The 24,621-nt window shown below is 43.0% G+C and overlaps 1 protein-coding gene across 2 annotated transcripts in view; it reads left to right on the forward strand.

The window, feature by feature from the left end:
* prkg1b (protein kinase cGMP-dependent 1b) overlaps positions 1 to 23,567 on the forward strand; it is a 121,075-nt gene extending 97,508 nt beyond the window's left edge. For both annotated transcript variants that reach the window (XM_064319933.1, XM_064319925.1), the window contains exons 9-18: positions 2,750 to 2,824; positions 14,206 to 14,302; positions 16,997 to 17,136; positions 18,051 to 18,140; positions 18,411 to 18,552; positions 18,644 to 18,807; positions 19,327 to 19,449; positions 19,560 to 19,622; positions 19,747 to 19,813; positions 20,448 to 23,567. In XM_064319933.1, coding sequence (XP_064176003.1) covers positions 2,750 to 2,824; positions 14,206 to 14,302; positions 16,997 to 17,136; positions 18,051 to 18,140; positions 18,411 to 18,552; positions 18,644 to 18,807; positions 19,327 to 19,449; positions 19,560 to 19,622; positions 19,747 to 19,813; positions 20,448 to 20,546 — 1,060 coding nt within the window. In that variant the 3' untranslated portion in view covers positions 20,547 to 23,567. The remainder of the gene's footprint in view (positions 1 to 2,749; positions 2,825 to 14,205; positions 14,303 to 16,996; positions 17,137 to 18,050; positions 18,141 to 18,410; positions 18,553 to 18,643; positions 18,808 to 19,326; positions 19,450 to 19,559; positions 19,623 to 19,746; positions 19,814 to 20,447) is intronic.
* Positions 23,568 to 24,621: the final 1,054 nt, after the last annotated feature.

Genomic DNA, 24,621 nt, shown 5'->3' on the forward strand with positions numbered 1-24,621 from the left:
ATGTAAAGAAGCTTGACGGTCTCAGCAGCTGACTCAGTTGAAAGAAGCTGAAATAAGTGGCTGGTAGTGCTGTGACAGCATAATTTATTTCCCATCACTCCTGCTGAGTAGCTTTGCCATGTTCGTCTCTGCCTGCTGTATAACCTCTTTTGCTTTTTAGCATCAGAATGGTTCAGTTAAAACTGTCGAATATCTTAACACAATGTACACGTGTGCACACAGCTACTCTTCAGGAAGGAAACTGGCCCAATAGGTTAATTTATATATTTATTTTAAAATGGTTCTCACATGGAATAGGGTTATAAACCATTAGGAGGAGTGAGAGTCTTTCCATTTTATCAATGCATAGCATGGGTGTAACTGAGACTATTTAAGAACGCATTCAGCAGTTCCTCATTGACTGTCAACTTTTCAGTCATAATAATGTTCCATACAATATCACAGATAGCACAAGAAACAGAAGATACATTTTTTGTTCCATTTACTGTGTCAATATTCCATTAGCGTAAAAAATGATGGATCTTCAAAAAATAAAAATACTCATTTTAAGTGACAGAAAATTGACCTCAGTATTGTCTCAGTGTAATTGCATCCACCAAGCTAATGAATCTTTCTGTTCCTTCCAACATTATTTTCCATTTTCCAAGGGGCATGTTATAGTTACATGGAACACTGATTGGATCAAAAAATTCCAGTGCATTGCATTTGCGATATCAGCTCTGTGTAAATCGTTGTGCCATTCATACAGGAACGTATCACTCCAAAGAGATGAAATGGAAATTTGGACAAACTCTGTCTTGTGTTTGCCAATCTACAACGTTTCCTGTTGGGACCTCATTTTGTCTTTGTACATTCAGATACTGCATCGATTGGGCTAAGCTCATGATGTTTGCCAATAAGCCTGCAAGGTGTCAGCAAGTGATTATTTTGAATAAATATTTGGCAAATAAACATCATAACGCTGTGTGCGTGCTTGTGTGCGTGCATGCATGCCTGCGTATGTGTGTGTATATATGATCTATCTATCTATCTATCTATCTATCTATCTATCTATCTATCTATCTATCTATCTATCTATCTATCTATCTATATATATATATATATATATATATATATATATATATATATATATACATATGTATGATTGCCATGTCACTGTTGTACAGTGTGATGAATTGTCTGGCTGGTGTGAATTAATATCACATATGACATTAAAAAAAAGCAGGGAGAGGAGTTGGCGGTGTTGAGAGGGTGGTAAGAGCTCTGCTGAAAGCTTATTCGAGAGAGGAGCAGGAGGCTGCTCTCATTCCAGCTGCACTGATCCGGCTGGGAACAGATGAGGCCACGGCCAGCGAGGTGGGAGGGAGGCTGAGAATCATTTCGCAGACGGGTTTTTCAGCCATGAAGCGTTTCAGAAAGCGCGCTGACCTGCCCTTATATCGGTAATGCGGTATGGTAATCGGAGCTCTCGGTCTCTGACGCTCTCCCTGCGGTGGCCTGGAACAGATGGCTCTGAACATCAGGCTAAAGAAGCACAAGAGGGCCCTCGACGAGGCAGCCGCTCCCACGCGGAGGGACAAACGGACGCATCGCTCTTGTGTCGTGTCACCGTCCGCATTAGCCTCGTCTCCATTTCGGAAATTTATTTGCCCGTGATTGCGCTATGATTGTGAAAAATGCCTGTGTGGGCTTCTCGCTCTCTCTCTCTCTCTCTCCGAGCTGCGTGTTTGTGTTTTGTGACTAGGGTGATTAAAATCAACATCAGAGAGCCATTCATTAATTTATCTGCCAGATTCCCTTGTTATTATAAAAACTTCATAAATTACAATTAACTCAGTTTTATCCATTTATTTCTGAAAAGCTTTGAAAGTTTAAATTTGTTGCCGTGTCAGTGCTAACTGACCTTTCAGTAACCTGAAAAACAGATGTAATTTTTGAGTCTGAGCTATGGATATGTATCTCTAAAAACATTACATATATCATCATCTGGCTTAGTCTAAAATATAATTTCCTTTTGATTATGAAATCTGTTCAGTTGTAGAACATCAATATTGTTCCCATTGAACTAGAGCAAGCATGACTTTAGCTCTACCATGCATCTTATCATTCTGAGAGGTTGAAGCTGAAGATTAATATTCCATTACAGATGAAGGCACTTTCATAACTATCTCCTCTCCATGATGGTTCCACTGACTGTAGCAGTTTCAGATTTATACTGGTATTTACATGCACGGGTCAGAATAAATAAAATCACTGAAATTATGCATGCAGTTGGAATCAAACAGCACATAAGAGGTTTTTCTGTAAATAATACATTGCTGTATTTTTAACCGATAAATATGTACCTGAGTGAACTCACATCTTTAATTGGGCTGGTCTGGAACCTGGATTTTGTTTGTGTTTTAGCTTCCCTTAATGTAAGATTTCTTTGCTAAGTAAACACTGAATCACAAATGCTGTAGTAGTCTAAAGGTTAGATGTCCTAGCAATGTAATAAGGACCCAAACACTGAATCACAAATGATGTAGTTGTCTAAAGGTTAGATGTCCTAGCAATGTAATAAGGACCCAGACATTGAATCACAAATGATGTAGTTGTGTTGAGTAGTTTACTAACCCTGCTTACGTAGTGCACTGCTGCAGTTTAAAATGTGTGACTAGATCTGTGTGTGGTACAGCTTGCGCATAAAAGTCTTCTTGGCTTGTGGGTTTAATGTTGTGACCTTTCTTGTGTTTCTTTCTTTTTTCAGCTCTTTTAAACACTTGATCGGAGGCCTGGAAGATGTTTCCAACAAAGGTTATGAGGATGCCGGGGCCAAAGCAAAGTAAGTCCCTGTCTCTGTCTGTGCAGCAGCAGTCTCAGTCCGAAACAGGCTTGCAAATGAGCTCATCAAAGACTTTACTGACGTCTTATCGTTGACTGCCACTAGGTGGCCGGGGGGGGTTTTGTATGCCTGCTTTTGCATTCTGTTGAGGGCAAATTCTTTTTACCCTTGATAGGATGCACAGAGCTTCCATATAGCTGAAATCATTTTATCATTTTAACTTTTTAAAAAAATCATATATTTGTTTATGTCATTTTGCCATACCTTCCTGTGTGTCAGTTTCCTGTAAGACATCTCGTAAATTGATTACACGGAATGTGATCCGTGAGATGCCCTGAGATAATTATTTTTTGGGCCCTGTGTCAAATGTAATTTCATTTAATTGATTGATTGACAGCTGTGGCTAAGGTACATCCTGACGACAGGGCTTTGCGGAAGTGGAGACGGGAGAGACTCCATGGCGGATTGTCTTTCCCGGCGGTCAGATCTGTGAGATGGGAAAATTATGGGATTTATCATTGTTCCTCTCCCCAGCTTCTCTATCGCCAGGGAAACGGACATTCCCACGTGTCTTTGCCAATAGAAGTGAAGTCAGTTTTTCCTTCATTTTAAAATGGATACTTCAGCTCATTTTATGAGTGTTCTGTTTGAAAGGTCATACGCATACAATCGGCACAGACACTAACACTCACATGTCCAGGCACCCTGTCAGACGCCTCAATAATTACAAACATGCTAATCGCTCACAAAATGGGGTCATTAATACTATCGTGATGAATGGCGGTATGTGCTGTGCTAGGACGGTCCAGGCGGTGCTTTAATAAATTTGTCTCTGTGGACCTTAACTTGATCTGAATGCTTGTTGCCGGACTGGCCGTCCTTGACCTCGTGGTTATTATTATCTGTGCTGACATGGCTTTCCTGTAGATAAGGGAAGGAAAATAAAATGACTGTATGTTTTTGCCAAAATGAAGAGATCCAATTACTTGAATGCGTTAATGCAGTGAGGTATGAAACGTCACTCTGTTTTGTAATTTGTGTTCGGGCCATGAGTCAGTTTTAAACAGAAATCTGTGGGGATTTTTTTGCGGCGGCCATATTAGATTAGCCCATTTCTGGCTTTCGAAAGGCAGTTTACACAACTGCAGAAATATTACGCAAGCTGCTTTCTAAGTCCTTCTGTTTCTTCCCAGTCTAAACAGGATGTAAAGTCATCCAACATGACTGTTTTTAACTGCTCTTCATTTGTAAATTTGGGAAAAGCTTCCATTGCCATGTTGGTCTTTCATCCATGAGGTGAGATCTTCATGTAAACCATTCAGGCCAGCTGATTCATTTGTGCCTTTAGGTGCTGACTACTGTCAACTCAGTGTCTGGGACAAGAAACAGGCCAGGATTACATCAACAGTTGTGCTTAACTTTGAGACATGATTAAATTAAGTTTTTTTTTTTTTTTTCTTTGTGAACACAAATTGGCAAGCTCATTTTGGTGACTGAAGAACATTCAAGTTGAAGAGCACGGGTCCAAATTAAGGACAAATGTTGATTGACATTTGAAAAATTCTCCAGAAGCAAGTCAGCCCTGGAAAAAAAAGTGGGCAGACTCACATGGCTGCACTTAACAAGAAAGAATCAGACAATCTAATCAGGAATCATTACATTCCAAGGCACCGTGCTCTGACTGAGGAAACTGAATGTTAGCAATCAAAAAAAAAAAAAAAAAGAAAGAAAAAAACCCCAGAAGACATGCACTCACTGATTATTGAAAGCCACAAAAGGCCTTGCTGAATAAGAGGAGGAGCCATTTTGAGCTCAGAACCGGTCTCATATTTGTGGAGCGCTGCGATATGTGCTGCACCAGAGGAGCGGGGAGGTAATTTTACGGTTGCGCTGTATTTGCTCCAGGCTGTGGGGGTCGTGACCCTTGTTGTACGCAGCACTCGATCGATCTCCCTGCTACTGGTAGAGAAAATATCTTCATACGCAGAGAGCGGGAAGAGATAGATTCTTTTGAGGGGAGGTGGAGGGGGGTGGGGGGTGGCAGCTATGAACTCCTGATGTGTCCAATTGTTCCATCACTCTTTTGTCACTGACACCGCTCTAACCGCCGTAGCCTTCGCAGCAGTGCTCGAGAGAGCCCGTGGCCAGTCCTCGCCGCCGTTATTAGTCTCTGCAGCTTGATCGATCGCATCACTTCATGGAAGGCCGTCGAAGGTTTGTGCTCATGATTGACTGGGGCATTGCAGTATTAGAAGTCCTTTTTCTTTTTCAGTATTAGACGGTGAATACAACTCGAAGATTCCAGCAAACAAAAAACATTGAATCCCTCTGTAAATGACTCTGCACTTATAAATAGAATTGATGTTTAAAAAGCAGGTGTTCAGATAATTTATATTAGTCGGACAAAATGTAGAACACGTTAGCATGTTGTTTTTGCTTTCTAAACAAATGTATTGTTGCCTTCCTTCAGAATATATATAATCCTAGGGCACCCTCTGGTGGTTCAACATGGTAATTGTATAATAGATATTCTTTTCGCATTGCCTTTGCACAAAGTGGTTACTTGATACTTTATACTATGATTTATCCACGTGTTAATAATTCTTCTCATTTCCTTGAAAATTCAGTTTAGCAAAGTCAGTTACAGTGAATATCAGTGATAATATTCAATGCTATGTTAACTATAACTGGCCTTGCATGGAAAAGTAGATTTTATGTGCTCTAAGTTACAGATGGCATTTGGCTTTAGCTGTTCACTATTTCAATTACATACTGCTGTATGTTATAAGATATGCATTGATCTTCTCTTTTTTGACTTATTTCTTTACTGGATTTTTTTTGGTCTTTATTTAAACTTTACTTCCCTGTTGTTATTCAAACATTTGAATTCAGTAAATTACCATTCATTTGGTGCCTCTTTACCAAGCCCTCGGATATATCCCGCAGTACACAATGGGCTCTGTGTGCATTAACCATGTCTGAAAGGGAGACGGGCTTTATCATCATCGCATGCAAAACCCAATGGCCATATATTCCTGACAAGCCCTTGAGATGATTAAAGAGTCCACATCTGAGGGACAAAGACCATGCAAAATAGTGCAGAGAGAGCGAAGGGGGAATTAGTGGCCCGGGCTTTCTGTCTCTACTCATGTGCTGTGTGTTACAGGGCCTAGTGAAAGGGCTGAGGAGGCCATGTAAATACCCAATGCAAATGCGGGTCACGATCCAGGCATTCTTTACCTCTCCTCACCCAGCCGTGCGCCTCTACTCCACGCGACTGTTTGTTGTTGCCATGACGAACCGTCAACCGACGTCGGCGGCTCAGGGTTCTCCTGGTCGTTTGGGCCGGATGTAGTTTTACTGCGTTCTCGTTAGCTGTGTGCAGCCCTAGCGCTTAGAGTGTGCTTGGGGTGAAATCTGCTGGCGATCAATAATACCTGCAGTTCAGCATTGCATCATAGGAAGTCTGTTCCTTTGACAGGCAGGCTCACATAATGGCAAAATAGTGCAGCCATGAAGCACATCCACGCTGGGTTCACAGTAATTCCTGGGTTACTAATATACCTTCAACTAACCAAACAAAGGCCATAGTGTTTCCACGGCCATAAAAGTTTCATGAAAGTTTAATAACAGAGCACATTACGTAAAGTGGTTCCCTGTCTAAAAAAAACTTCAGGTCACTGAGCTCTGAACTGATGGAAATGAATATACTCTGCTGCACATCTTCTTATTTACAAAACGGAATCCTTTCTCCGCATCCTGTGTCGAAGCATACCAGACATTCAGCTCGCTGTCTCCCCTGCCATATCTATAAGTAAACAAACCCAGGAGATGAAACACAGCTTCCTTTTTGGGCCTAGTGAGTGATTTAGTCTTTTTGACATAACAAGGAATGCTTAGCATGTGTGCTGCCTTCTGCCGCTGATGAATTAAACCTCCTTTTCTACTCTAAACATCTACCGTAGTCTATGGCCCACCAAATAGTGTTTGAGTTTTGAAAAAGCAATACAGCAAACTGGTAATTACCTATGTTCACACAGAGCTGTCACATACTTTATATGGATGTTAAACATTGTTAAACAATGTTTGCATGTTAAAAACAATGCTCATGTGGAGGATGATAAACAGCTTGGCATTCTTTCTGAAGGGGGAGGAGTCATGTGGTCAAGAGGTGACAGTAGCCACCTTTCCATTATCAAGTCCGGCCAGGATGTGCCAACTTTCATTTCCTCACACAGGGGTCTCTGGGCTAAATTACTGCTCCCTTGTTTTTGCACTGTCAGGACACTGAAAGGCATTTGGCTTCCAAAGTCACACCAGATCCTGCTTAGATCTACTATTTGGCCCTAGAGAACATTGCTTATTTTGACGGATGCTAGTTGGATCTTTTCACACTGTTTCTTTCACAGATAACTTATAGTTAAATAGCTAATTGAGCTAGTTAGAACACAAGCGGATGTTTCTAGTTATTCTGCGAGCAAATTAGATTTGGAAGGTTGGAAAATATTATTTGCAGCTAATTAGCCATGTTTCTAATTGTAAGTTGGCTTGCAATAATTATAGTGCATGTAATGTAATGCTATATAATGCTAATTATGTAGCATGGTAGCACTCTTAGAATAAGTGTTTTCAGTGGTGTGAAGTGAACTTATGTCAAACCTAGTTGTGGCAAAAAGTGGGAAAAAGCCATTGTTAAAGTACAGCTAGGTGATTTGTTAGGTTATTTGTTTTCTTCACGTGCTCCTAATATTGAAATAGATTATTATCAGTGTTAATTTAACTAGTTTCATTTCTTGTCATAAACCTCTTTGGTTTTCCTCTTATCCATTATTCCCCATTTACATGCATTGTTTAATTCCACTGACATTTAAAACTACAACAAATAAAGACGCCCTTCTACGTAAGTGCTGTGCCCTGCAAGTGGTTGCTTTGGGTGAAATCTCCATAGGAACCTAAGCAGCAGTAACCTTGCTCTAAGCCATGAGCCCATCTTTAGTTCTCTTAGCCCTCTGAGAACTACCTGAGTGTAGAAACTACCCGAGTGTAGAAATTTTTCATTTTTCCTTGGTACAAAAACATATGTCGTGTTTCATAGGCAAATTTTTTCGTCTTTCTTTAGGGGACATTTCTGTGAGAAGGTCTCACGTACAGCTCGGCAGAGGGGTCTGGGCTGCAATGGCGGTCATGCCATTGTAGGGTGCCTTTTAGGTGATACGCCATTGAATTGTACTCTTCCGAGGGCATAACTGGCTCTTGAATGTAGAACATGTAATTCATTCCCTCGTCCGGAATTTAAATAAGTGGTGTGCTGCTGTCAAGCACGGCCACCCACTGTGACATAGGGTATGGAAAACATCTGCCCTAGATAGCTGCAGCACCGTAGTTTATTGTGGTGAAAGGGAAGAGAAAAGACTTGAGCATCAATCCTGTGCAAGGGCTGTGTGCACCTGTGTCCCTGTGAGTCCACCGTCTGAACAAGTTGTACCCGACAGCACCCACCTCACACATAAGAAGGTTGGTTAACCTGAAAGGGGACAGCTGTCCGGTGCGGCAGAACACGTGCCAGCGTTCTGAGAATCTCTTGGCATAAACAGCGTCTATATGTGGCAACGCTGGAGGATTTCCCAAGTCGTGCCAACCTTGTGATCCACATTCTTGATTGGCTGTTGAGCAGCCAAGCCAACGCTTCAAGGACAATGCTCCTATGGCACTTGGTCTTTATAGGCACTTCTGTATATCCCTATGTAAATGTTCTTATGGTGTAATTCACTCTTAGTGTAATACTGTAATTCATGCCAATAATGTGTTATCTTGTTATTATAGAAAATATGGTTTGTGATGTGGGGGGGCAGCTAGTGCACTAACTGTAGTTTTTAGTTTTAAATAAACGATTTAAATTAAATCAATTAAATTCTCAGCAGTAATTAATGATTTAATTCACAACACAAACAGTGTTGTGGGAACTCTCTAAATGCAAATAGTTAAACTTGGCATTTTGACAGAAGACATTCTATCTTGAAAGACAGTTATGTAAGATGATTATTTTTACATGCTGCGTTTCGGTCAGGGTCAAAATAAATACGTTTGACAGCAGCGGGGTCCTTGGAGTGTTGTGACAGGGTCACAGAGGAAGCCATGCATTCTGCACTGTTACGTAAAAAAAATACATTTAATCTATGACAAATGTAAAATAATAATAATAATAATAATAATAATAATAATAATGAGTGGTTATGTCACCATTGCTTAATTCACAAGAACTGTTAGGGACTGTGTGCTTTATTAGTGTTTCCAATTCAATGAGACACAAATGTGGGATGAACCTCCTCACATGGATCACAGAGATCGCTCTGATTGATGCTATTTGCAGGGTGACAGAGCCCTGAGAAATAGAGCAAGGAGGAGATTATTAAGTCACCACCGCTGTAGCATTTATGCATTCAAGACCTTGTGTTTGGGTCTAAATGCAAGTCTCCCATCGCTCCCAGATAGGTTCTTAAAGGCTCAAAGGTGCACCTTATTAATCAAGCATAGATCTTTCCTCTGAACACACACAGGAAAGCATTGCTGGCTGTAACCGAGAAATAGTCTGAGCTGAATGATTCAAAGAGACACGGCAGTAAAGAAAATCATTTTTAAATTGTAGCGTAGCATGTTTTTGTATGGTTTTGGTAATTTTTGACATGTATTACAATGACATAAAATAATTCCTGGAATCATATTGACAGCAGGAAGTGCTATAAGTTGTGGTTTTACTCCACAATTGCGCATGCTTTGCTTTGGTTGCCGTGATATTGTGCTGTTCCGTGCATATTTGGTTTTATACTTCATAATGCTTACATGCCTGACCCATGACAGAATTCTTTCATAAGCACTAGGGGGCGATCATGTCTTTGATTAGATGACAATTCCTATGAGTAAAGAGTTGTTTCACAAATTCATCCTTAAACAAAAAAAATTACTGCAGTTTGCTTGTCCACACAGTGTTAAAGACATGCTGTGTTTTTAACTCTTCATTGGTAATAAAACAGTATCCAAATTAAGTAATAGTATCATTGGATCACTCTTAATTTTTAAAAGTAAGAATTTGGTGAATATACACGTTAGAAATACCCATACAAATCATTGACACATTGACTTGTAATCCGCCTGCCCCTTAAAGCCATAATTCTTGGTGATAAAAATTTAAGCCCTTTTCCACAATGCTGAAGACCCAGAAAAATGGATATTTGAGTATCTGCACATTTCGGAGCTCATAAATCCAAGGCGGCGGTAAGCCCAGGAATGCATTCAAAGACAGACGCGAGGCAGCTTCACTGAGAGGAATATAATGCGGCAAGGACAAGGGCAGCGCGGTCCGCTCGGGGCTTAAACTAGCATTTTCTGTCGGGCAGGGACCTCAGGTCACGGGGACTTAATGGGGTCAACTGCCGCATTGTGGCTTAACACCTGGCAGCCTGCCTCTTTCTTTTTACTGCGGTTATTTTTGTTATTTCTTCCCTGCCGGTTTTTTTTTTTCGGCGCTAATCAGACGGGAGGCCGAGTGCCCCCTTCTGCTCCGGCCTCGTCTGCGCGCTGACCCGCGAGGGAAAGAGCTTTGCTCGGGTCGAGGCTTCGCCCGGGTTATTTGTGCAGCTGAAGCCGCGAGAGGCGGCGGCAACGGCGGCTGGAGATATCGAAAGTGACTGTGTCAGATTTGCGGAATGTAGCCGCCGCCGTGGCACGCCCGCCGCTGCTGAGTTGGTCGAATTGCGGCTGCACCCCTTCAGGAGAGGCCGGCATTACAACAGCACTGTTTGAACAGGGGGGCTTTGACCTTTTTCGGGGAACGGACCTCTCCTTTCTATAAACTTCTCTGTGAGCATTCGTGACATGTATTCTGGATGTGGCGGTACCTGCCCTGTATCTGTTGAGGCAAGAAAAAGGCCCCTAATCAGGAGGGCTCTGTGTATGTCTTCCCATTTCACGGACGGCTAAGCTTTTACATTCTGTTAGGTAACTCATTTGTAGGGCTTGATTTTGTCCCCGTTGAGGCGCCGTGCCAAAATACACATTTTCCGTGAGAGATTTGAACCCGCGGCCAAGAGCGCCGCACTCTGCCCACGTGGTGCCCCCGAGGTCTTCTGCTCCCGAGACAAACAGGGACATGTTAAACATAGCATTAACCATATCGATCCTACAGCAGGGGAGCACGACCCTATGGAAAATTACTACAGTATATAGACTGGGGGGAGAGGAACATGCCACTGGAGGCATCATTCAGCATATCGGCTGTCACTGGCTGGCGCATTACCCCCGCTCACGTGACGCTGCTCTGGGGCCTCTTCCCTCTTAAGGAACAGAGAGCGAAGACAGGAAGTCAGGTGTCACCTGTCAAAGGTCAACCCAGTTGCTATGGTGACGGCCAAACAAACAGCCACGATTACACCTACAGGCAAGCTAGCGCTGTCTGGAACTTGTCTGCACTTTTCAAAGCATGTGCCTTATGTAAACCACTGGCTGTAGTGATGCTGAGTCTATAGGTTTGTGAGGTTTGACAGTTTTATTCAAAATTCAAAACTCTATGTTCAAGCTCCCCTTGAGGCAGAGATTAAAATTAGATGTATTATCTGTATGCCCACATGCCTCCCAACATGCCACCCTTGAGTGCTGACATCGCCATCCTCTTTTGACCTGTGCAGTGTCCAGTGCCAACAACTTTACAATTGCAGCTGCCCTGATTTCTGGAAGCTGTTTGGTGCTGTGGGTTGGATTTATGAGTACAGGGTAATTAACGGGTTCAAACCCTGCCCGCAGCTGTATTTTCAAGCAGGGTGCCCCTACCTCAATAGTTGCGTTATTATGCAATTTGATCTCTCATTTGTGTGAGCTGTAACTGTCATTTTGGCCATTTCTCTCCAAAACCATTGAGCTTTGCTGAACATGAGCGAATGTCACTTTTTCTCTCCCAGAATTTGATATGCTTTGTCAAGAGGTCACAGAAGGTAATGAAAAATATTGTTCGAGAATTAACAAAAGAGGTTGGTGCATAGCTGTTATATTGAGTAAATGCCTCAGATTTACTGTAATGTCTGATAGTAATAGCTGTCAGATGCAGCATGAGTGCGGGTGACGCTGCCCAGACTTCTGGGATTGCGCTCGGGTGGTGCGAGCCCCCATTCTGGCCTGTTACTCGTCTCCCGGGACGTTGTGTCAAGCCGTGATTGGCTGTCCCAGGGGGGTGGTGTCGGGTTCTTCAGCCCGTCAGTTAGGCGGGGGCAGCATCTCTCTCTGCCAGGGCCGAGCGAAGGCCGGGGTCTGGCTCAACGTCCCCTGGCAGCCGCGTCTCCCGGCAACCCATGTGTTTCCCTGTCCTTGTCTGCTTCAACCGGACAATCTGTCCCCGCAAATCACAGAGGACTGGACCCACTATACATGTGTGCTTAACTTTCTTCCTCCAAGTAAGATGAGCAAAGATGAGATTTGCAGTTAAGTCAAAGTTTAAAGGCTTTTAGCCTGTGCTTACAATCAAAAAAGTCTCCTCTGTCTTCAACCGTGCCCACTCACCCCCGAGTACCAGACTGAGTCACAGGCACGCAAATTCATTAGGAACTACCGCTAAAACTCTCTCATTAACCACTTGGGCCGGACATTATGTTACATTGTCCGGTTGGGACCACGAACCGGGCATGTACAAATAATTTGAAAACCGCTCACTCCAGTCAAAAACTGGACTACTGGCGACTCTAGCTGCATGGCTAGAGGTAACGTTACTTACTGGTCAAACAGAATAAAAGCCGGGTCCTTCTCATACCCTTTTCATAACATCAGATGATGTTACCGAGGAAAAGCAATTCTAAAAAGGTTCAAAGTTCAGGCCTGAGTGATGGCAGCCCAAGCCTAGTTTTCCACACCGTACAGCGGGACTGAGGGTCCCACACCCTGCTGTTCAGCCCAGTATAGCACTGTCAGTTATGTAAGCAGGGCTTATACCAGACAGGTGTGACGGGAAACGCTCGGTGCTCTATTACTGATCGGTGGCGATTAAGCGGCATCTCCAATGACACTCGTTCGGGGAAAAAACAATGCAAGGTCGTTGGTCTTGTGTTACTTTCCCACAGAAAATCTGATTTTAATTAGGAAACATAAACTATCGCTGAAATAGACAGAATCATTCATCAGAATGTATTGCGATGAACCAAAGAGATTGTTATGCATAACACTACTGTAATTAAGGAAGCCTAATGAAGATGTTACCTGAAGGAATAACATCTGCCGTGTTAAAAAATTGACGGGGTTAGAAAATAAGGACGAAAAGAGAAAAAGTGAGGTAACCATAACAGGTCTACCAGCCTAATGTGTAACTAGGCATCCGGTGATTTGTACAGAAGGGTTGAAAGTGAATTGCGTGGCCTTTCGTATTACGAGAGCCCTCCTTTTTTTTTTTTGGCAGGCCACTCGAAATGCAGGCGCAGTGCGCAACTGGGCGAAACCCCACGCGATGTCTGCGTGCTAAAAATACCGCTGGCTTCGGGCGGGCGGGGGGGCATTTGTAGGGGCTGGTGGGCGCGGGGTCAACATACTCAGGGTTGTTTTGGCACAGAGGCTCACCCTGTGTGCAGCGGGCGCAAGCTGACTCCTGCGCCGGTTCTCAGCGATACCGTGGCCCCCAGCGATTCGGGAAAAGCCTCAGCCAGGCGTATCCTGGGGAGCTGAGCTGTCTGGGCTGTCACGCGCGGCTGGATCCAAGGCTTCGAGCCGTGAGGGCATCGCCGGTCCCAGCACCGAGCTCTGACATCTGCCGGGGCTTCTTCCCTCCCTGCGGTCACCGTCTCCGGCTTGCTCCGAGCCCTGAGAAGCGCTTCTGCTCAGCGCTTTCCGTCCACGCCGCTGCTTCCAGGCCGGGTTTACGTAGCCTGTGTTCCAGAAAGGCCCGGCGGACTGATCTTCATGCAGGGAGAATCCAGGTCTTTGGAGGCTTTTCCTGCCAGCCGCTCGAGGACAAATCCGCACGCCACTCAAAATGTAGAGTGGAGGTGGCACCTCTACTGCACCTTTACGAGGGAAACGGGACATTTGCTACAGCTCCGTAGGTTGTGCACTTGAAAAGAAAAAAAAACGTAAGAATTCTGAATTCAGAAACCACGCGTTGTAAAGACCGCAGTCTTTTTTAGGACAAAAGCCAGAGTCTTTCGACCGGCGCGGTTGAGTAACTTTCAGTTTTTTTTTCGGTTGGACCAAAAAGAGAGGGTGCAGATGCGCGAGCCTCTTCCGGTCCCGGTGCGGAAAGAGAGGGAGCAGCAGAGCGCTCTCCCCTCGCCCTCCCCGCCCCTGTCCTTCCCCATCACCTACTGGATCCACACCTTTAAGAAGTTCCCCTTCTTCCATCTCAAAAAATGCAGATACGAAGCGGAGAACGCCTTCTTCTCCAACCTCAAGCTGGTGGACTTCAACATCATCGACACGTTGGGAGTGGGAGGATTCGGCCGCGTCGAACTGGTAGGACCTCCATTCGCGTTTCTCTTTTTCATTTCATTATTCGCTTTCTTTACTCTCTGGCTTTCTTTCTTTGGTCCTTTCGTTTCTTTAATTTTATTCTTCTCATCTGGACCACACTTGCGTTTTAGGGGCACAAGAGAATCAGAGCTGTCATCATAGCAGTACACACAAGCACATACATTTATAGTGCAAGTTTATATGAGTGTAGAGTTTGCAGAGCTGAAATCCTCTGAGAGAGATAGAGAGAACTGTCAGGACAGAGTGTCAGCTGAAATTGTGTGAATAATGTCCAGTCAGCCGTATCTGCAAATATGTGTGGAAAATTATGTAATTTATCATAAGCTACATAGTAGCTTAGACAGAGGATATGATTCCTGCTAATGTCAAAGTGCACACTCAAGATTTTGTGACAAGAACTAAAATGTAGCGGCTCGAATCCTCTTTCACAGATTATCTAATAAAAGATTCTGTCATTTATTTCCATTGTGGAATACTGGGTTTTCCTGTGCTAAAAATAAAGAGGCAAGGGCACAGCATTAATTAAATTAAGAAATGGGATTCCCAAGGTGAAACATTTTTTTTGCTAATGCAATTTAAGAGAATCAATCCAATTTTCTATCAGGCATAAGGTTATTCGCGGTTTACAGCAGAGAGAATACAATGTCATATTTGATATGTAAGGAGTAACATAACACAGCGAGCACATTAGCGAATGATAAATGAAAGCTGGACTGCTGCAGTAATGACCTATGCATGATTTTAAAAAAAATGTGAGTGTTGTTTTGATCTGGCTCCTTAGAGACAGCGCCAGTCACAGGTTTGAAACAGCCTCCGTTCTATTTGAGGTTGATTTTCCGCAAAGTAAGCAGAGAGGATTCTGGGAATCCTGCCATGTGACATGAGATGAAGCCCCGGTCACAGAGGACCAGTAAATAACTGCGCTCAGAACATTGTCCAGAGAAGTAAATTATTTTCAAGAGCGCTATCTTAAAACAATCAGAAAAGATAAATTGAGCTGATACTGTGCACCTACCTAGAGCTAGGGGAGAAGGAAAAAAAAAAAAAGGCAGCAAATTAAAAAGGGCATTTCTTTCATGTGAAAATCTCTGCTGTGAGGTAATCTTCTCCCTATATAACCCCTGCAAAAATGGTTAAAAAAAACATGAGATCTCCTGGCCAGTAGAGGGCATTCTTCACATTGAACTGAAAGTCTGGGAAGCGAATTGCACAATGCTGTTTCATCAGTTAAGGTCAAAACTATTTTAGAAGTTAGAAATGCCACTGCTGTTAACTAGTGATATTCTGTCAGGTGTGGCTAACTGTTTAGCTACAACAATTGCGTATTTACAAATCAAAACACAATAACTGTTGTCCCATATCCCTCCCATCCCCAGCTCTTGTGCAAACCATTAGTTAACCTGATCAATCACATCTTTACAAATCTGAAGTACATCACATATTAATATCACAGAAATATATATATATATATATATATATATATATATTTTTTTTTTTTAAGTTCAGCTCAGTCTTCTATTAGGACATTAAAGCCTGTAAGGTTATCTATAAGCTTAAAGCCTCAATATTTCCATCTACTGATAATTGCTTTTTTTTAAATAGCTCACCTTTCGTGGTATATATATTATTTTCAGGGGTGCAATATTATACAAAGTCATTCCACCATCCACCAAACATATGTAGAAGAGCTGCCTTTTTTATATCACATCTAGGACATTTGTTAGAGGTATTTTAATAAAACTGGTGCATTATAATAAAAGTGATGCACTATATGGGGTGCAGTAAATGCGAGGCAGAATATTGAATTGGATCATTCTGTTTTGTATTAGTCAGTAATTTTTGTGAATTTTGTAAAAGATTTAGCAAATCTTTAACTGAATATTCATGTTGAACATCTCTTTCCCATTTAGGTTTATATTGTATATAATCATAATTGACTTAATTGTTCATAGTATTATATCATTTTAACGTGGCATCTATTCATATTAAACTTATTCACTCTGTAGATGTGGTATAGCTAGCGTTTATCACAAATGGGAAAATTAGCTATACATCTGATGACATCAGCCTAGGAAAGCATAATACAAAGTGCAGTTATGATTTGTTGTATGTTTCATGTTGGATACCAAGCAAGTATATTGGTGGCAGGAAAACAAAAACTCACATAAACTGCTATAGCAGTTGCTGAAGACGCCCTTTGAGAGAGAGAGGCACAGAGAGAGAGACTGAGTGGCGCAATGCAGGAGTCTCTTCCTAGCTCTGAGCTGGAAAAGCCCTGCAGCCTGCCCTAAAGAGGAATCCCCGCCTGAGCTGTCCCTGCCTATTTTAAGCACTGCGGCACCCATAAAAAAACAGTGGCCTTTCGCCTGAGGCATCGTGTTCACGGTGGCGTGAAGCATTGCTAGATAGTAGGGATTGAATGACCCCTGACATGCAGTGCTCCCAAGGATACATGATGTGAAGAATCCAGCTCACCGTGAAAGCATTCTCAGGTTCAGAGTTATGTATAGACCATGAGTCATACGCTATTAGAGGAGGGAACTTCACATCTGCAAAATAGCTTGCCGGACCAGACGCTGATCTTAACAGGGCCTGTGTTTACGTCCTCTGCGGCGCGTGGAACTTAAAAGCGTCTGATGCACGGGCCTCCTCTGGCCATGTCCGTCCCCCCCGCAGGTTCAGCTGAAGAGCGACGAGGTGAAGACGTTCGCCATGAAGATCCTGAAGAAGCGCCACATCGTGGACACGCGGCAGCAGGAGCACATCCGCTCGGAGAAGCAGATCATGCAGGAGGCCCACTCCGACTTCATCGTGAGGTACGGCACGGCACGGCGCGGCGCGGTCACCGCCGGGTTATCGCCAAATTATTTATCGCCCTACGGCACGACTTGTACGGAGATGAAGTACTTAGCCGCAGGCAGCAGCTGCAGTGTCTCACTTTGGAGTCAGCCATGATTGTCAGACCCACAGCCCAGTGTTCCAATAATTTCACCTAGTGCTATGTAGCAAACACCCGGCACCTCATATGACACGGCCCCATAGCATTATTTGCCTTACAGGCACTAATTTCTGGGAAAGTATGCCATGATCCAGCCTGAGCTTTCCTCGGGCAATTGAGGGATAGTGTCTCCCGCTAGGCCGTCTCTTCTCCAGCTCGCACTCAAACCCACAGTCCATTAGCCCGTGCTATGATGCTCTAACTGCTGCTCCGAGCCGTAGCGCTAATTTACCGTACAGCGCGATTGCGACCACGCAAGGTGACAAAATGGCTGCTCTTTTCGTCCGGCGGTGCCAGAAACACGGAATTTTCGATGACTAACAGGAGTGGTGTAATCGAGCGGTACGGGCTGAGAAAACGTGGTGTGAGAGCATGTGGAAATGAACTGATACGCGGTGTGTACGAGAGCGCGTGCCCCCGGAGGTGAGAGATGGGTGGATGAGGAGAGAATCGTGCCCACGCGTGAACTCCGTATCTCTGAAATGTCAAATCATTAAACGACATCAGCCGCAATTATAATCGTACACCGGCCCACCTTCTACCCCTGAAGGGGAATAACGTAATGCGGGAGGGTAATGAGAGGAAGAATGAATCGAAAGAAATGTCCGTGGGTCAGTGTTGAGTTTGCGCACTTTGTCTCTGTCTTATTTCCTGAGGACTCACCCGTGGAGAAAAACCTCTGTGTTTTCTGAAGCGGTGAGTTCAAAAGCTCTCGTCCTTCTTCTTTTTCAGACTGTACAGGACTTTCAAGGACAGCAAGTACCTGTACATGCTAATGGAGGCTTGCCTGGGAGGTGAATTATGGACCATTCTTAGGGACAGGTATGAATGATACATTTCAAGTGGCATAAAGCATTACATAACCTTATTTGCTGCAATCTAGTAAATGAAACCAAGACTGAATCACATTTAGAGTATGTAGTGAACAACTCTCACCCAAGGTGTGAGTCCCTCTAACTCTTTAAAGAGAGGCAGCAGTCTACTTGGTGGTGCTGAGGAAAAGCATCATATTGTAATTCACCCAGTTCCTAGTAGCCAAGTCCCAGCCCACTGTTTGGATGCATGACAAATATAAATAATTTGCCTTTGCAGAGGTTCATTTGAAGACTCAACGACCCGCTTCTACACGGCGTGCGTGGTGGAAGCGTTCGCTTACCTGCATTCCAAAGGAATCATCTACAGAGACCTCAAGCCGGAGAACCTCATCCTGGATCACAGAGGCTACGCTAAGCTAGTGAGAAACAAACCTCTGTACCTCAGTACCTTGGTTTTTAACACCACCCTGCCCCTTGCCCGCACGCTCTGACTCTGAACGTATTTTTCAGGTGGACTTCGGCTTCGCCAAAAAGATTGGGTTCGGGAAGAAGACGTGGACTTTCTGCGGAACGCCGGAATACGTAGCGCCGGAGATCATCCTGAACAAAGGGCATGACATCTCCGCAGACTACTGGTCGCTGGGCATCCTCATGTACGAACTTCTGACCGGCAGGTAAACGCACACCTTGATTTCTCAAGAAAAACTCAAAGGCATATTGTTTATGATCAGATTGCTGGATGGCTCATTATTGCATATTCTCACACTAGAGAAGATGTTCTACCTGGGTAACAGTCCCTTAAAAAGTAATCTGTATCTGAATATGGAATACTAAATTGTAGGAATAGATTTTACATGTATTTTAAAACATGTTTCTGCCTGTATTACAGTGGATGTCATTGTCAATTCATATGTATTTGATTAAAAGATTCTAAAACATACAGTAAAATATGTAACATATACAGTATGTCTATTGGGGCTGTATATTATTTATTATTTTTTAAATTATTTTATTATGAAATTTTGTCTTGTTTTCACATATATTAAAATATATATTCCAATCGTTCTGGATTGAAATTATTTATTGTACTTGGCTAACTGGGCATAATTCTATTTGTCAGGGTGTCTATAAGCTGAGAAAGCCAGAAGGGTTTTTATAATGGTACTCTTGATTTCCTCTTGACCTCCTTCCAGCCCACCGTTCTCCGGCCCTGACCCAATGAAAACATACAACATCATACTGAGAGGCATAGACATGATTGAATTTCCAAAGAAGATTACCAAAAATGCTGCCAACTTAATAAAGAAGCTATGCAGGTAAACCCTAGTGAAATCTCAAAAGAATGAAACATTTCGGTAGTCAGTTATTATTCTCCTCCTAGTACCCGCTATTGGATGCATGTTTGCTGACAAATGTCCTCTTCCAGGGACAATCCTTCTGAAAGACTGGGAAACTTGAAAAACGGTGTCAAAGATATCCAAAAGCACAAGTAAGTGACAGCGCGGCGAAAAAGTCGTGGCGGTCAAACACAGCTGGTAGAACATTATCTGATTCCCCACCTGGAGCCACAATCACGTGTCACTGATTCCCGTCTCGATGTGTGGCTCCCACAGGTGGTTCGAAGGCTTTAACTGGGAAGGGCTGCGGAAAGGAACGCTGACACCCCCTATCGTCCCCACTGTGAGTACAGACCAGCCCTTCGGTTCTGTGCCGTCCCAGAAAAGCATTCTTTTTCGCACAGGTTTTTTTTTATTCCTCAGCTTTCCTCTCTTCTCCAATTTAGAATGCCCAGTTGTAATTGTAGGCCTGTCACATGACTGCACTGTCCTCTGTTACGTTATGAGCTCACACATCAGCAGGTATCCCAGTCCTCCCAAAACGCATGCAGCCATCTGAGGCTTCTTCTCTCTGTAATCCACCAGCAAGGCTGGGAGGTTATTGTGGGAAGCCTGACTGATGCAGAAAAATCACAGCCACCCAATCAATCAAAGTCTCACTTGAGTAACAAGGAGGAGAACCTTCCACCCTCCGTACCGGAGTGCCAGTCCAGGTCCAGAGTGAACAGGGAATTACTGAACTAAGGACTAAATTGACTGAGTTGGATGCACTACTTGGAAGCCCAACATGTTTTTCCCCAGAGCAATTTATAAAACCCTAACAGTGCAGGAGTAGACCAGGGAGAACCACAGGGGGGTTTGGGGTAGGTGAGCTGTGACTTGTCTGTGCACTTAAAAGGGTATGGAAGTTAAAGTGATCTCATTTATTCTGCAGCTCAATGAAGTAATATACTTGTGTCTGTTTGTCTGTCAATCAGGTCTCGTCACCAACGGACACGAGTAACTTTGACAGTTTCCCTGAGGACAATGACGACCCTCCTCCAGATGACAACTCTGGCTGGGACACAGATTTTTAACCACTCCCCCTTACTCGACTTCTACTCCGCCCCATCCCCAGTCCTTATACCCTACTTCCCAAACCCGCTTCTGTGTAGCCTGGGGCAGCTTCAACAGAGCTGCTGAAACAAAAAAAAAAGGAAAGAGAGAAAATGGCGGGAGTAAAACTGCAAAGAGGATGAGAAGGGGAACGCAATGCTCTGGGTCACCAAAGATGCCTTCACCGATGCTGCCGCCGTCACCAGCGTAGCACCGGCGCTAACGGGCTCCTCACAACCGCCGCTATGCTGAGGACCATCACGGGAGTCGGCCCTTCATGTCAACGGATAGTTTCAGGTTTTTTTTTTGTGTTTTTTTTTTAGGAAAATTGAGCTGAATTCACTCCCCTCCCCCCCCCCCCCACGACTCAAGGCCCGCATTCCATTCCTCGCCGTGGATTCCTGAGCTCTCGGAAGTTGATCGCTCTGACAGCGTGCGGAGCCGCCTGCGGCGCGCGTGTGCGGAGCCTCCCCCGCTGAGACGTCCTCACCTTTCTGTTCCTCCAGAACCTCAGCGCTGTCTGGCTTCCCACTGTGACAGACCTGAATGTCATTTTCAAGTCAATTTTAAATGGTATAGTCTAAGTATATGGCATACAGTATATGTATATATTGCACATATATCGAAGTACTTGCACGCACACGCGCACGCGCACACACACATGCACACACACACACACGCACACGCACACACCTCAGTATATATTCGATTTACTCATGAAGCACACTTTTCCTGTCCTCATTTTTATTTTAAGTAAAAACTGCAATAGCCATTGACCTGTCACCACACTTGTTCCATGAAGATAAAACAAGCATTGAAGTACTGTGATATTTTTCCATTTTTATTTTTTGCAACTCTGAGTTTCCGGAATTTGCTGTTCATTTGCATTGAGTAACTGGGTAGTTTTGTTTCTCATGACTTTGGGTTAAGAAAATAATAAACATGGAAGTTTGCAAGCTATTATTGTTTTAATCCTAAAAATGACAAGGGCAAATTTCAATCTGGTAAAATATTAATTATATAACAATATATCAGTCTTTCCCATCTATGTCTGATGTAATTTCTAGTGAACAATTACCTGAATGATGTGCTGCATCTAAAATGAAGACTTGGAGGTGATGTGTGCAGTACACCACAAGGGGGCAGACTATGACAAAAGAAAATGTTTGATGACAGACCATCATGACAAACAAGAAACTACATGGAAAGCTTTTGAACAAAAGTACTTTACAGGCTTTATATATTCTATGGTGTACACAAACCACCTGAGATGGAATTAAGATTGCAAAGAATCACAGATTAGGAATAGATGTTCAGGTAGCAAGGGAACAGTCCTTATTCCAAGGTATTATTTAGTATTCTTAAACTATTTCCACATTTAGCTCACTAATTGTCATTTCCCCTCGCCATTTATTACTTTGTCATTATATTTTATTACTTATTATGTTTCTCTGAAGCAAAGAGAATGACATCAATTTACTGATACCACAATATTCACCTGGGCATAATTCTTATTCAAGAGTCACATTTGACTTCCTGTGAGCAGGCATCTACTGTAAGATAATGTCACGCTTTGAGTGATGGTTTGAAGACTGCAATTCTCCAGGCTCATAATAACGCATACACTGTGCTGGATAAACAAATGGAGAACCTTATTTATTGTTTGGACCAGAGGGAAATATTTCTGTATATAAATATTCAGTGCTAATATTTTGTGATACTTGTACAACTTTGAATTGTTAAAGTATATCAGGCGTTATTATATGATTTAAATATTTGGGAAATTGTGTTTTTTTTGTCTTTTGAATTTATTTAATTGGACTTGAAGAAAATGTCACAATGTTAATCATCAGCTCGACAGTACGCTCCCTCAGTCTAGTTTAGTGATCATTACATAGCTATATTTGGCATTATTGCAAGTGCCTTAAATAAATGGCATCCAAAAATATCTTAAACGTTCGTTTCAATGCTGCATGACAAAGCCAGACACCTCAAATTGTTGTCCTTTCTTGGCTTGTTGCTTTTTTATGGTTCAGCTATTTATATGCCTTTTTTCTTACAATAAAGTGTAACTTTCAAAATGACACTAAGTGAAACCCCTCATTTCTGTGGCCTGGACCTGTAAATCTGTTTGTACGATGCTGCCTCATTTCTGTGAAATGTAAAAACGATTTGCGCAGATTAGCTTAAGACAAGGAACTCTTCATGCTGCTTTTTGGTTAGACGTAGCGGCTTACTTCACTGGGTGGTCTCGCTTGGCAGCGTGTGGCATGCGGCGAACACAAGACTGCATTGATATGATTTCCTTACAGGCTCCCGCGAACCTTAAAGCGAGTGGCAAAGGGCCTTAGATACGGGCAGCCTTACAGAGACCCTACTGCACTCGGTGTGTAAAAGAAGAGCGACATGCACGTCTTCTAACGCACCAGCTTATGCAGAATTTTAATCATTATCGTCAGTTAATCGCCCCGTCCCCCTTCCCCAAAGATGATGACAGGATGGATGTCCACAGTATTGCAGTTCATGGTTCCTGAGGCTATCATCAAAGAGAAGGGAGCGTAGCTACGCTGAATCAACAGCACTGTAGCAGCATCACGTCAAACCACTTGTATATGCAACCTCCGGTGACTGAAAAAGTTTACTGCCAAATCTCTCTCTTCACTGCAGTGATGTAAACCATGTTGCTGGAAGTAAAATAAAAAAAATACTATTCCGTCACACCGTAAGTGCAACAGAGAAGTTACCATTTTCAGCATTCGTAAGCTCCTTGCAGTTCCTCAGTGTTTGTTATTTTGCTACTTTGAATTTGTAGTCTTTTTGTTGTGGGTTTTTTCTAATGGAAACTAAATGAGTGGTACTGAATCCGTTGCAGTCAATGTTGCCTGAAATATGTATTCTGTCAAGTATACTGCATTCCCTTTTGTTCTGTATTTTTATTGTTACTTTACTTGCCGAGTGCCTATTGTAAAACTTCACAAAACTTAAATAAATACAAGTTACTACTTTCGGGTAAATTTCTCTCTCTTCCTCTTCTGAAATGGCAAAAGAAAATAAAACTGATTTCACTTCATTTTCAGTGGAACAGAAGTAGAAAACTCATCTGTTGTATGCAACAGTTAGGAGAGTCTCTACCTTTCACACAAAGAAACACACTGCCTGGGGAGGTGGTGTACAGGAGGTGTTGCATCTGAGACCACAGTGCACTTTGCATGCCTGTATCTGTCAGTGTAAAACATACCACACCACACCAAGATAGCCAGAGGCTATACATGCTCTAAATTACACCAAACATATATTTGAGTTAGTTCATTAATGTCTTGTTTAGAAAACAGCAGCAAATGAAGCAAAATCAGCGACTGCTTATATTGACATACCTCAAGAGAAAGAAACTAGCCGCTGAGTACTGGCAAGCCCAAGCACTGCAGTGTGCAAACCTGCCAGATTAAAGAGAAACTAATATGTACTATTTATCTCCTGAAATCAGTGTCTGCACTTGGAGTTTGCACTGTAGGATTTATAGGTAGATAATTAAGGATAGTTCCACACCAATGTTTTCACATTCTAATACATATTTAATGCGCATTCAATAACACATCTATGGATTTATTCAGCAATTCCCACTTCTTGCAACACACAACATTGCTTTGGCCCCTCTTTTCAGAACACCTGACCTGTTTGTGGCAGCTGGTGCGGTAGGCCTACATAATGTATCAGCCATGTTGCTCGTATCAATCAATCTCTGGTGGAAATGACTGACCTGTAACAAAAGGCCAGTTCCTGACTCAGCTTCAAACATCCCAGCACTCAGCAGCATGTCTGTGTATAAACACAGGAACAAGTTTGTATGGGAGACTCTTCAGAGAGGGGCAGATTACCCCCTGAGTTGAACAACAGCAGTGAAGCATTGTCACCTAAAACAAGGACAGGGCCTGCCCTGAAGAGTAAACACATTTAATTTGCCTGTATACTAGTTAATGGAAAAGTGTCAACGTTTAATTTTACATATTCAGCTCATAACAAGTAGGCCTATAAAAAAAAACAAAAAAAAAACATTGA

This window comes from Anguilla rostrata, chromosome 2, assembly GCF_018555375.3.
Source record: "Anguilla rostrata isolate EN2019 chromosome 2, ASM1855537v3, whole genome shotgun sequence".
NCBI lineage: Eukaryota > Metazoa > Chordata > Actinopteri > Anguilliformes > Anguillidae > Anguilla > Anguilla rostrata.